Genomic DNA, 13,200 nt, shown 5'->3' with positions numbered 1-13,200 from the left:
TGGTTTGTGCCAAGGAACTATGTTGACATCAATTTGAGGAGCTTCAATAGTATTTGTGGTATCTGGCTTTGAGTGCTTCATCAAGTGCAGTTTGTCTTAAATAAAACAACACAACTCTTGTGATTAATTTAAAAAAAGAACTTTTATTTGGTCCACTGGAACCTGAGATTGAAATATTAAAACATACACATATATACATATATATATTCACATCCCTACCCCCAAAAGTATGATATCACATTTGTCATTATTAGGCTCCTGTTTGTTGGTATTACTATTATTCAAACGTGATTTAGTTTGATTTTGTTGTTTAACAACAGTTTGTGTGTTAAACTGGCTGTAGCATCCTCTAACTAGCAGCAGGGGGCGCCACAGAAACATGAAAAAAAAAGAGGACGAGTAACTGAGGGACACCAGCAAGAAAATGTGAATGTAAAGTCAATGACAAATCATTTGACAACAAGCCTGAAAATTGAGCCAAATAAGTTAAATTGCACAGCTGCTCAGTGCAAATATTCAAGAGTGGTCATTACACGCATGGATGTTTCTTTTTTTTTTTGGGGGGGGGGGGGTATATTTACAGCTGCTTTACATCCCAGACACATTTACAGGGTGTTTTTTTTTAAGATAAAACGATGGCCGGAAGAAAATGGCTAAAATGTAAAAACTATTCAGCGTGTGTCATTTGCATTCAAACGAGCCACGATGAAAGCTTTGTGAATTTCAAGTAAGACCCCCAAAAAAAACCCCTCCTAATGTTGTCGTTTGACTCTACAGACCAGTTGTAGTACAAGTTTCTTTTAGATTACAATTAAAAGCTCTGACGAGACAATTTGGGGCTCCCAATTTTCCCGCTTTGGTAAACAAAGGCTGCAAAAGTAAACTTCAATGACTCCCTTCTCTTGAGACGCAAAAGGCGATCGGCTGGCTGGCTGTCTAAACGGCTGCTCTGGGACTTGCTTCACAAACTTTAACTGTCCAAATGAGATTAAAACACAAATATCGTGGTGATCATAATAAACAGATGGAAGCTATTTTATTGATTGTCTGTTGAATTCATCTTGATGTTTGTTGCATGAATTTTAGTATGCAGTATTGGTAATGAATGACTAGGCCTGGGCTTGTTTATATTGCGGTTTCAAAAATATAGTTTCTAAATTACAAATTAGCCATATGAGCGTTTTTTTTCTTTCTTTTTTACAGGCAAACTAACACACAACTTCTGCCAACTTTTTCCACTTATTGGAAGAGTAGATTCATTCGGGAACTTTTTGGGTACCGGTACTTATATGACAAAATGGCTTTAAAAAGTTGCCATAAAAGGAGTGTCAGAGGGTTAGCGTGTATACAGTTGGGTGGAATTAGCTAGAAGCAGCAAACTAGCCAGCTAACATCAGTTTCTGTATGATAACACATTGACAATATATTACAATGTCTTGAAATGTCTGTTAGCAATGCCTTACAAGTGTTAGCGTGTGTACAATTGGTGAAGATGGCTACCGAGGCAGCTAAGTCGTTACTAGCATGATTAATCGACGTTGAGAAATTACATGTAGACTTGAAATGACCGTTGGCAACCGGCAATAAGAGTTAGCGTTAGCTACTGTGTATGCTAACAAGCTAATTACCACGGCGAACGGCGGCGCACCCGTCCCTATTCAACAAATTCAAGGCATATTTGAATATTGGTGCTTCTGAAATTACTGTTAGCAAAGATCTACTAATTAGCATGTTTACAATCGGTAAAATGTGCTATAAGGCAACAAACTAGCTAACGAGAACAGCAAAGCAATGTTGTCATATTACATGAACGCAGACTTGGAATGATTGTTAGCAACCAGTTAAAAGTTAGCATGTCTAAAAATAGTGAAAGTCCCAACTAAAGAAGCTAACTAGGATAGCTCACGCCACTTTGCTTCTGTGCTGGTACTTCACGAAGTGGAAAAAAAAGCAGAAAAAGCAGCTAGTGACTTTAAGAAATAAGTAGTTATTGGTTTGTTCCTTTATTATTTAAAAAATATTTTTTAAGTTTCATACTATTATAAATCCGGCCCATGCCTAGTTTTCACAAAACCAGCATGTCTAATGTCCACGCAAAAGGGGAGAAAAAATAAATAGCAGTCTTGTTTTTGTCAGGATGTGAGCCATCATAGAGCTACCTGCTGTGAAGTGAAAGTCAAATCTGTAACGGGAAATATCCACCTTTGATGATTCAGTTACAATTTTGTACAGAAACTCACACAAATTAAAAATCTGAAATTAGTTGACACCCACCCCGATCTTTGTCTACATCCTACCGAGACCCAGTTTTTTTCCTTTGTGTCCACTGAAGAGGACATTTGCTTTTGGTCTACATCTTTTGAATCATTTGAGCTAACTACTAGCGTACCCAGTCGAGGACCTCCTGACTTTGCTGAGACAAAAGGGACACAACCGTGGACACAAATGAATAGCGTGGGTCAAAGGAGGATATATCGTCTCAACTTTCTTTCTTTCGGACACGGCCCGACCAAATGAAACATTCACTCTTAATTTGACATAGTTCTTCGACACCACGAAAGGACACGAATGTAAAAGCCATAAAATCTAATCTGCCAGTGAGTAGGCGAAGGTTCGTTGCAAATGACACACGTTTGGTCCTGAGTTAGAGAAACTTTTCTAACATGTACCACAAAACAAAAACATGTAAGACTGATACCGTACCTGCATGGTAAAAAAAGAAAAAAGAAAAAGAGGTTTGGCTCAAGGGGTACCATTTTGGTAGGGTGCGATTCAGTAAAAGGTGCCCCCGCCCCCTCCCCTGGTTGTTTTACAGAGTGGGCGGAAAGTGGAGGGAAGAAGTCTTGCAGATGGCTCAGTAGTTACAGCACTGGGAATCCACATACAGCGCTTGTACCGCACGCATTTTGACACTTGAAAGCGGTCCGCGGGGGTGCTTGAGAGCTGAGCGAGTCCGCCCTCGTTCATCCTGAGGGGCCCAGAAGAAAGCTTCAGTGTTGAGGAATACATTCAGATGGTTCTTGTTCCACATCTTAGTCCGCGCGTGCCACCCGCCCAGCGTTCCAGCGGTCTGACCGTCGGTCGGCCATCTTGGACGGTGGTCATAGCGGCCTGGGTCGGTGCAAGCCGTCGATGTCCGGGGTGAGCTGGGGGCTGTGCGTGGCTTTGGTGGGCGTCCAGTCGCCCAAGGAGGCCTGGGCGGCTTTGCGGTGAGCCAGCCGGTGGGTGATGGAGAAGCCGGCGTTTCCTTCCAGCTGGGAGAGCACTACTAGAACTTGCCTGTAGGGGGAGACAGAGACACAGAGAATAGTTGATACAAAAATTGGGAAAGGCTTTTCTCCATCTTCCAATTCTGACTTTAGGTGAGAGGTGGGATTTTTTTTTTTTTTTTTTCAATTTAGAATTCAGAATGGAATTCTAGACCTACTTAACTATTTCCAGAAGTAAAAAGTTAGAAATCTGTTTATAATTGCTATGTTTATTTTTTACTTACAATTAATCTACATTTAGACATTTTTTGAGGACTGAAAATGACATCACATATGCGCAAGTGACCAATCACAGCTCAGCTTGTGGGTGCCACATGACCAAACAGGAAAAAAAAAAAAGATGAGCTGTGATTGGTTGAGACATGAGCCTTGAACATGTTGTCATTCTCAGTGAAGGGGAAGTCTCAAAATGTGTTCTTAAAAGGCATCAGGAAAATTAATTTAGTTACCAAATGAATTATGGACAAAAAATTAAGGTTCTCTGCTGTAAATGGTAAATTTTTAAAACACAGTCACAGTCAAGCTCCGATTCTCAAGGGCCGGGGTCCTTCGTGTTTTCCTCCTTGCTCTCCACTGAATACCTGATTTAAATGATGAGCTCATCAGCAAGCTCTGCGGGAGCTTAAAAATTATTCTTATCATTTGAACCAGTTGTTTTTGCAAGGGAAGCATCAAAAACGTGCAGCATACCGGTCCTCGAGGACTCGACTTTGACATCTACGCTTTAAAGTACGAGCAGTTAGCAAAGTAATATGCTCAGCCTAATTAAATACATTTAAAAAAAGGGGCCATCACTTTCTTGTTAGGAGAGACTATAATAGAAAAAAACATTTTAGGGTTGCCTTTTATAATGGGTCATAACACTGGAGGAGAACATGTCATATAACACGCGTCAGTACAAGTGAATCATTTGCAGGTGTACATGCAGCCTCAATTCGGAGGAGAATTAATGAGCTGTCACGGCTCCACTGTGCTTGCTCATTTCTGCCCAAAAAACATGTTTTAAAAGCAGCTCCTAGCCACTAAATTCTTCTGACATCACTTTTAGGTTATGCAAACCTGCACTTAAAAATAATTGACAAAGCAATTTGAGATCAAATAAAAACTTGGATTAACGAATTAACACTTAACAGTTTGATGACAAAAAACGATTTCGCACGTTGGTGGGATTGAACGAGTTAAAAATATGCGCGCGTGTGAATATACCGGTGTAAAGGCGGTACGCTGTCGATGGTCTTGAGGCTGCCGCGTGTGGACACCACGTTGAAGCTGTCTGTGCAGTCGCAGGAGACGTGGAGGTAGTACTTGGGGTGACGGTTTTCCACCACCACGATGAGCCCCGCCCAGCCGTGCGTCAAATAGTAGCAGGTCATTCCTTCGCGCCCCTGATAAGGCAAACAAAACAACAAAATAAATCAGTAACATATTGTTTAAAATTCTTAAAACTGAAAAAACTGAATGTCTAATGTCTTAAAAAGTCACGTGGTCTTTTGCACATGCTAAATATTCAAACAAAAAAAAAAAAATGTCTTAAAAAGTCACGTGGTCTTTTGCACATGCTAAATATTCAAACAAAGAAAAAAAAAAGGTATCTGGCAGGTTTCCCATGCGCCAGCATCTTTTATGACTGTCCTAGAAAATATATTTGAATACAACCAATTACTGGCATCCATGTAGTGCCTGACACACAAAAGAGAGATCGGCCCACCTGCTGTGACGAGCGCTGAAGGATCTAACAAAAAATATATTATATATTATTTCTAAAGCGCTGTCAGAAAAAAAAAAAGAAAATGTGAGAGTACTTGAAAAAAGACAGGAGCGTCACTCTTGCGACAAAATAGTAGGGTGTAGTCGACAACATTAAGGTAGACAGGGACAAGCACCTCGTGTCTTTCTCCTTTGTTTTCCGTCAGGAGGATGATGGCGTCGGCCAGCGTGGTGGCGGCTGCCTCCACCTGCTCCACCATCACCTGTCTGGAGCTGTAGATGGCCAGGATGTAGCCAGGGAAGTCCGGACTGGTCCGCCGATGATCTCCACTGGTTGGACTGGAGACTGAGCGGGAAGGAGGTGGACATAAAGGAAGAAAGTGGGCACTTTTATTTGGAAATAGGAATTAAAAAAAGACAAACAAAAAAGACCTGAGGACCTCCAGCGAGGCACGTTCTTTACAAGCAAAGTCATTGACGGGTGACTTAATTTTTTTTAATATGCGCAAATAGTCAGAGAAAATCAAGCTTCTATCAGTGGACAAGTTTCACTCATTTGTCAAGGTTGCCTCATTCTAGCTACACACAGAGTCCTCATGTATTTTAAGTTGAAAGGGTATTCAAACAAAACTAGGTGGTGAGTGAAGAACAAAATGTTACGCGGCGGACCCCCGCCATCCAAATTTTTTTTCCATTCCAGAGTTGGGATCGTAAGGCGAAATCATCGTATTGCAAACAATAGAAACCTATGGTAATTAGCTAATGTGCATAAAACCCCATCAAAATTGGATACACATATGAAAAAGTAAGAAAATAGTATAGTATAGTTATAGATAATATACTGGTATACAATTAAATATCATAAATAAAAAATATATAAAGAAAAAATCAATTTTATTTACTTTGAGTGACGTTGACTAGATATTTACGGCTATAATCCCTAGCGAGGGTAGCCAAGCCTAGCCTAGCCTTCTATGTATTTCTTGATTATTTCCAGCTTCATTCCCATTGTAATCATCTTCTTCTCCCTTTAACACGAGCAATCTTGGGACCCATGGCTACCAAACTAAAATTTGAATTAAGCTCTAAAATGCACAATAAATACAATATTGTAAGCACTCACACGAGGTCATGTCGTTAGCATGTCGGCATCCTAGTGACACAGTACGCTAACTAATAGCAGACCAGCATCTTAGTGGTGCCATAACGCCGACCAATAGCAGAACAGCATTTTAGTAATGTATGCAGTGACACATGAGACGTATGAGCGTCAAGTTTGAATTTCGAAAGTGTTGTTGATGCCGTAAAGTGAAAAAAATGCTGTAAAGAGGGGACGAAAAAAAACGGAGTGTTCCAGCTCATAATGTGAAAAAATGTAAACCAGGGATGCCGTAACATCCACCTATCAATCTATCATGCTATCTTTTGCATCTTGTACTCCATTCACCCATCACACTCAAAATTTGGGCTTTCTCACGGAGGCAACAACGCGCGGACGCTTACTGGGCGTGGGCGGTCCTCCCGACCCGCTCACGTTCATCTGCCAGTGGTTAAAGGCGCAGCAGACCACCGCGTACTCCCCGGGCTCCAACATCACATCACAGCCGACAAACTTCTTCACCGCTCGCTTGCTGTGCGCTAGGAGGCGACCTAAGGTCAGCTTGTTGTTGCTCCCGAAGGAGGCCCGGAACACCATGATGCACAAGTCCAGCAGGTGACTGTCGGCCGTGTCTGAGCGCCTGGCGAAGGAGCGGGTCGAAGAAAAGGTGAGTCGTAGCGAAGCCCATTCACATGATTTTTTTCGATTTTATTCGGCGTCCACTGTTTACCTGCTTCCTTCCTGGAAGAGAGCAAACTCCAGCGCCGTCCTCTCCAGCACGGTGAGGGCCATGACGGTGACCGGCCCGCTGGCCTTGCTGGGGAAGCATCCCTGAAGTCTCACTTCCTGCCAGTCCGAGTGGATCTTACAGATATCCACCGAGTCAAAGTACCTGCGGGGAGGAGGAGCTCTTTTAAGTCCGTATCCGGATTGGACTGTCTTTCATCACTCCTTTAGCTTCAGTCCAGGTTGAGTGGAAAGGCGAGAGATTACGCGTCGGAGGGAAATCAGGCAAAAAAAAAAGAAAAGAAAAAAAAGACAGATGGGGTCCTCTGGGCCAAACACATTTTTCAGGTGGAGTTGCTCAAAGAGGACAGCTGCCTCGGCCCTCCTGGACTTATTGCAACTCCTATTTTTCTAGACAGGAGGCACATGAATAACAGAGCCAAACACACACTTACACACATATATACACATACACTATCAGTTTGACGCAGTGCAGTTTTTTGCAAGCTACAGCCACAATAGTGATATTTGTTAAAGTAATATGCTATGTTTTTTTTTTTCCGTAATTCCCTTTTCTTGCATTCCTTTAAACTGGTCCTTCTGAATTAGAGAGGCGGGCTGCGCGAGGCAATGATAGGGAGGAGCGCAGATGACCTTAAAGAAAAGGCCATGTGAAGTGTAATTACAATAAAATAAGGATTGGCATTTTTTTTTCCAGGCAATTTGATGCGTTTGTTTTATTTTTTTCAGTTTTAGACTAACTTGCGTATATGCTGTAAAGAAGTAGTTAAAGGTTGATTTATATTTATTTTTTTCCTTATTTTAATTTGAAAAGGGATACAGTTTTATGGATACAATTGTAATAAATAATATTCTTATTTATAGTCAGTGCAGCAAGTGGGGAAGGCGCGAAAGGCTTTGCTAGGAGAAAATATAATTGAAAAGCACTACTTTTAACTGTTGTGTACCCAATAAAGAGAATGGCAAAACCGCGGTGAACTACAACCTCGCAAGGCTAATATAGTTAACTAAAATCAAACTGAATAACTTTAAAGAAAAAATGTGATTTAAAGAAAGAACACTAACAAACTATAATTATAGTGAAAATGTTTTTGGCTGTGAAAATCATACATGAACTTTTGGGGTTATTTAAATATTTTCATTAGGGATCGGCGAGTACAAATAAAGCGCATCATTATCAGGCCGTTTTTAAGGCATTAGATCTTGCGATGGTTGCCGTTTACAAAAGGTATTAAGATGCAACTTGTTTAAACTTATGCATAGAAAATAAAAATATAATAGAACATGAAATCTCAAACGAAAATGTTCAAAAAAGATATCCAGGTCATTCGTTAAAATGATCTGTAATGTTTTTTGGTGGCTATTATGTATCAAAAGTACCAAGGGTATCGGTACTTAGTATCTGTGACAATTAAATAGTTGAGTACTTGTATGGTTTGAAAACAGTCTTTTGGGATTTGTGGTGAACTACACATTAAATAAAATGCTAAAATTAATAAAACCCAGCTGCCATTTGAAATTAACAGACTTCAAAAAACTTAATAGGCAAAAAAAAAAAAATCAACTAAAAAAAAATCCAAACGATTAAAACCCTGCAAAGATTGCATGACAGCCTACCAATAAAACTGATGAATAAATACCCTATTTTAATTCTCCCAAATGAGACTGAATATTTATGAAGTCTGCTTCACCTTACGTTCAGAGTTCAAATTTCGATTGCAAAAATAAAATTAAGTTTCGTTTCTTTGTATGTGTATTGTAGTCTAACCAAACTTCTCTTTGTTGTTCACGAACTAAAAAAAGCCTGCATTCAATGGAAAAAAAAAGTTTTGCTTGTTTTATTTTGTTATTGCAATACTGTGCTACTGGAAAATCCTTATATTTTTCCTGAATATTGAAAACGTATGTCGCTGAAAGATGGCTCGAATAAAACAACAACAAAAAAAACAAGAGTGTCTATTAATAACACCCTGGTACAACACTTCTGGAATGAGGGCATTTTGTGCGTGTTAACACAAACGACAAGAAACAGCGCTGTTCGGTTTGGTGCCGAAACCAGATGGTGAGTAAAATCCACGGAGGCATGAGATTACTAAACGCATTGTCACATGACGCGTGTCCATCACGGCAAACTCAAATGACATTTGGGAGAGTCCCCTTCTCGCCGAACGAAAGCGCTGACATTTGAAACCGCTCGAGTGGAGTACGTCCTTCCCTCGGATGAACCATCCCCTGCTGGAAATTCATACATTTTACATTTGCCAACAGCTGCACGTCTGGAATCGAGACAAAGTGTGTGTTTGGCAGCGGCGCAGCCACCGCGGCTCACATTTGATAAGCATCAAAATATCAGCGCAGCCGTCGCGCTGCTGAGCGCAGTGATTGACTGTGGTGCAGAGTGCAAACACCACAGCATGAGGCCATGATAACTTGAGTGCTGACAAAATATCCTGTTATGAGATGACGGTAGGTGAGATGTAATGACTCCTGGTGGCCACTAGGGACAGTAAAGGGCAGCCAACAAGCAATTGAAGGCTAGTTTGAAAAAGAATGGGAAACAGAGCACTAGGCGGAGTGCGCGCCAACTTTTGTACTGTGTTAGGCAACATTTTATGCAATGGAGGACTCGCGCTGTATTAAATATATGGAAGTTTGCAGATTTACTCATTCAACGCCATTGACGGCAAAGATCGATTTTTACTGTGGCTTCTCTGAAGAAGTCGACTCACTCGCTGTCACTAACAGTTATATGAATCAAAATACATTTTAATTGACCTGGAAGTAAAAAAACTAAACAAAACAAAACATTTGATCATATTTGTTAAACTTTTTGAGTAAAAGGAGGAAATAGGTGGGAAAAAAAAAATCATACCTCAAAATTGGTTGTGAATAAAGAGTTAACTTCCTTCACTATCATTGACAGTTACATAAATCAAAATCCATTTGAATGGGGCCAGCAAAGAAAGACTTAGAAAAAAAAAGTCACATTTGTTAAAAGTTTTACTATAAGAAGGAAGTAGGTGATCTTGTACCTCAAATTTGATAGTAAAAAATTTAACCCATTCAATATCATCGACAGATATATAAAACAAAACCCATTTTAATTGAGCTGTCAGTGAAAGAATTGGAAAAAAAAAGCTAATTAGTAACAACTGTAAAAGGGATTAATTCGTGAAAAAAAGAAAATTCATCTTGTACCAAAAATTTGACTGTCTATGAATAATCAAATAATGCGGAATTAGCTACAATTCCACTTGACAGGTGAGTAATTTCTTATTTTAACCTCCAAAAATTAATACTTTTAACCCTAACATTTAATGTTACACTCTATTGACACTTTATTATGAACAAGTTCTGTTACCAACGTAGCAGCCGTGGCTCACATCAGCTTGCTTAAAGCGCTAATGCTAGCTTAGCCTGGCAAGCACTGCTATATTGTTGAAGCTGCATTTTTCCAACCATATATCAGAATTTCATCATAGGCTATGAGGGGAGGGATTAGTGAAGCGAGGCTACATTACAATTTTGCTAGCGATTTTTACTCAGGAAACGCAGTAGAATAACTGATAGAGTGTGATACAGTGTAAAAAAAAAAAAGTGGAAATGTGAGTTAAAATTTGTCAGCGCAAAAGAAAATAAGTATCAAAACCCTATAAATAAATAAACAAACAAATAAATAAGACTTTCCTATTGTAACGATGTACATATGCTCCTCTCCATACAAACGAGTTACCTTTCGCATATTAAATACAAAAATCGGACTTACAGGGAACTCTATTCGTACCGCTGAATGTTCATATGTTCTTACTTGATGAAATCGGTGTACTCCATCCAGAAGACCCCCTCACTGCTCCCGTGCGCCATCAACTCGTGACGGAGGTGCTGAGGCCAGTCCGTCCACTCGTCCGACCAGCTGCCGTTCCATGAGAACCGACCCCACGGGTTGCGGAGTCTCAACAACCTGGAAGGGGAAGGTGCAGAGTGATGAGGAGATACTGGAGAAAATATTTGATGCTTTGGCTTTTTCAACACACCTCTGTGGACTCGCACTGTTAGTCATGTGGATGATTAATGATTTTATCTAACTATTTCCAGCCTTACTACACAACCACCGAATAAAACGCTGTAAAATATAATGGAAGACCCACACTGGGTGCCTCCTGCTATCCCGGAGACCTGCAGGTGAAAATCTGCCTTTCATGCTCTCTGGCTTTGCGTGGAGGGGGCGGTGGGGGGTGGGGGAGTGTCTGTGCCATTTTGGATCAAGCGCTGCCACTCCACTTGCTTTACGGCAGGAAATTAAAGTGTGCGGCTCTTGAGAAAAAGCCATCTGAAAATTTTTTTTTTTCCCAAGCAACTCTCGACTTACACTCACAGGTTGAAGAAGCCGGCATTGTGTGCTATCCCTGTGCCCCCCCCCCCCCCCCCCCCCCCCCCCCCCTCCCATCTATCAGCCGATCAAAAGGACCACACTGCTGTAAAAGGTGCACCTGCTCGCCATTTGCATCGTCTCTCTCTTTTACTCTACACATGAAGAGCGCGTTCACAAAAAGATGTTTGATCCATTTCAAAACAAGACAAAAAAATTAGATACAATAAATAATTCACATAGAATACACCCTGAATGTAGGCCAAGACGAGATCACAGCCTTTTAATGTTAAAAATTATTTAAAGATTTGTACAAAGTCTAAGCGAACAAAAATCTACTGTATGATTCATTGGCCTTTTTTAACTTTGCACATTAATGAGAGGCGTATCCAAAGGGAATGGATGCCCTTTAAAATCGCATTTTATGAGTGGAGAGGCGCTTCAACTTAAAGGAATCTTTGGTTTAGCAGATGACAAAGCCGACTTCAAGGATGAAAAAGTACATAAAACTCCAAATACGAGAGCTGCATCACATCCCATTTAAAGCTAATGTGAATTTTCTCATGAAATGGTCAGCGAGTGTTTATAGCAGCCAATGTGGAGTCAGCAAAATAAATACTTGTATGCTAAATGCTTAAAAAAAAATGCTATATTGTTCTGATACACATGCAGAAATAAAACCTTTAAAATAAGTAATTTGGTTTCTATTATAGTAAACAATGTTTACTAGGAATTATACACATTCATTGTTTGTTAATCTGTGGGGCTAAAAATGCTACTTTATTAGCATTTAAGCAAGGAATACAATCATTTGTATTTTGAAGTACAGTGGACCCCTGGGTTACAGCATCCCTGCCTTTTGTTTTTTTCATGTTGCGATGTGGAATACTGAGTTTTTTCATCCCCTCTTTATGGTATTTTCCCCGCTTTGCGACAAAAACAACTGTCATGACCCTAGGGGGTTGGCTGCGCCACCTGCGCTACTTGGTACTGACTATCGCATGCCCAAATATAATAATATAGAAACAAAACCGTTTTCCTACTGATTCAGCCTAAAAATACATTTTGAATGTATTTGCAAGTACGTACAATTGAGTTTGCTCGTCCAAAATGTTTATTACACATTGACAGCTTCACTTTCAAAGACTTGATCCAGGATGAGTTCATACCTGTATCCTTGGACATCCCGCACATCCAAAATGGAGTAAGCGTGTCGAGGCCGTAGACCCAAAGACTCGTAGACGGCATCATCTACCTTCATGTTTCCTCCTCCACACGAGGCGCCCATTAGAAACCTATGCAAAGATACCTGTCAGATTTTACTACGTCTCGGTAGACACAATGTACTTATATGTAATATAAAGAGAAAAAACAAACAAACATTGAATCGGCTCACAAAAACACTCCTCCACTTTGTTGATGAACCCAATTCCGCTTTGGCCAACAGTACGCGCTCTCATGACAGGCCCGGCTGGTCCGCTTTGATTTATTAAAACGTACTGCAGCTTGTCTGACAGATGGGCGCCAGGCTGGCTCCCGATCACGGAGCCACTTTGGGGCTCCACTAGTTTGCCCGGTCTTGCTTTGAAAGTGCACGTATCAAAGCAGTAATAACAGGAAGCCTCTCAATACAGACGTGCTGTAAGTTAAGTATCTTTACCTCTTTTCACATATACTATACTATCTTTTCACATATAGTATAAGTCAAGAAGGCGTTTCAAAGTGTTTTTTTTCATTTTCCCGAATTGCAGATTGAAACCTAAATCATTCACATAAAAATATTTACTCATTCAATCCAAAGACATATTTTTATGGCTTTTTATTTTTATTTTTTAAAGAGTACAGAGTTTCAATTCCAATATATGTATTTTTTTTAATGTTAAGGAGGGTCTCAACATGGCTGGTGAATCAAAAATGTATTCATTAATAAATTACTAAAGTAATTGCTTAAGGCACGAAAAGTACTACATTTTATGGTTACTTTCGTGCTTAACTATATTAAAGTAACA

At 40.2% G+C, this 13,200-nt stretch overlaps 1 protein-coding gene across 4 annotated transcripts in view; it reads right to left on the bottom strand.

The window, feature by feature from the left end:
* Positions 1 to 123: 123 nt before the first annotated feature.
* The window catches only part of capn15 (calpain 15), a 42,969-nt gene continuing 29,892 nt past the window's right edge, over positions 124 to 13,200 (bottom strand). For all 4 annotated transcript variants that reach the window (XM_088439603.1, XM_088439604.1, XM_088439601.1 and 1 more), the window contains exons 6-12: positions 12,361 to 12,486; positions 10,631 to 10,783; positions 6,806 to 6,967; positions 6,480 to 6,715; positions 5,153 to 5,322; positions 4,476 to 4,654; positions 124 to 3,279 (exon numbers count right to left, since the gene is read on the bottom strand). In XM_088439603.1, coding sequence (XP_088295729.1) covers positions 3,102 to 3,279; positions 4,476 to 4,654; positions 5,153 to 5,322; positions 6,480 to 6,715; positions 6,806 to 6,967; positions 10,631 to 10,783; positions 12,361 to 12,486 — 1,204 coding nt within the window. In that variant the 3' untranslated portion in view covers positions 124 to 3,101. The remainder of the gene's footprint in view (positions 3,280 to 4,475; positions 4,655 to 5,152; positions 5,323 to 6,479; positions 6,716 to 6,805; positions 6,968 to 10,630; positions 10,784 to 12,360; positions 12,487 to 13,200) is intronic.

Source organism: Hippichthys cyanospilos, chromosome 17 (genome assembly GCF_059441005.1).
Source record: "Hippichthys cyanospilos isolate Australia breed blue-spotted pipefish chromosome 17, RoL_Hcya_1.0, whole genome shotgun sequence".
Taxonomy (NCBI): Eukaryota; Metazoa; Chordata; class Actinopteri; order Syngnathiformes; family Syngnathidae; genus Hippichthys; species Hippichthys cyanospilos.
This window is presented reverse-complemented; position numbering and strand designations above follow the sequence as displayed.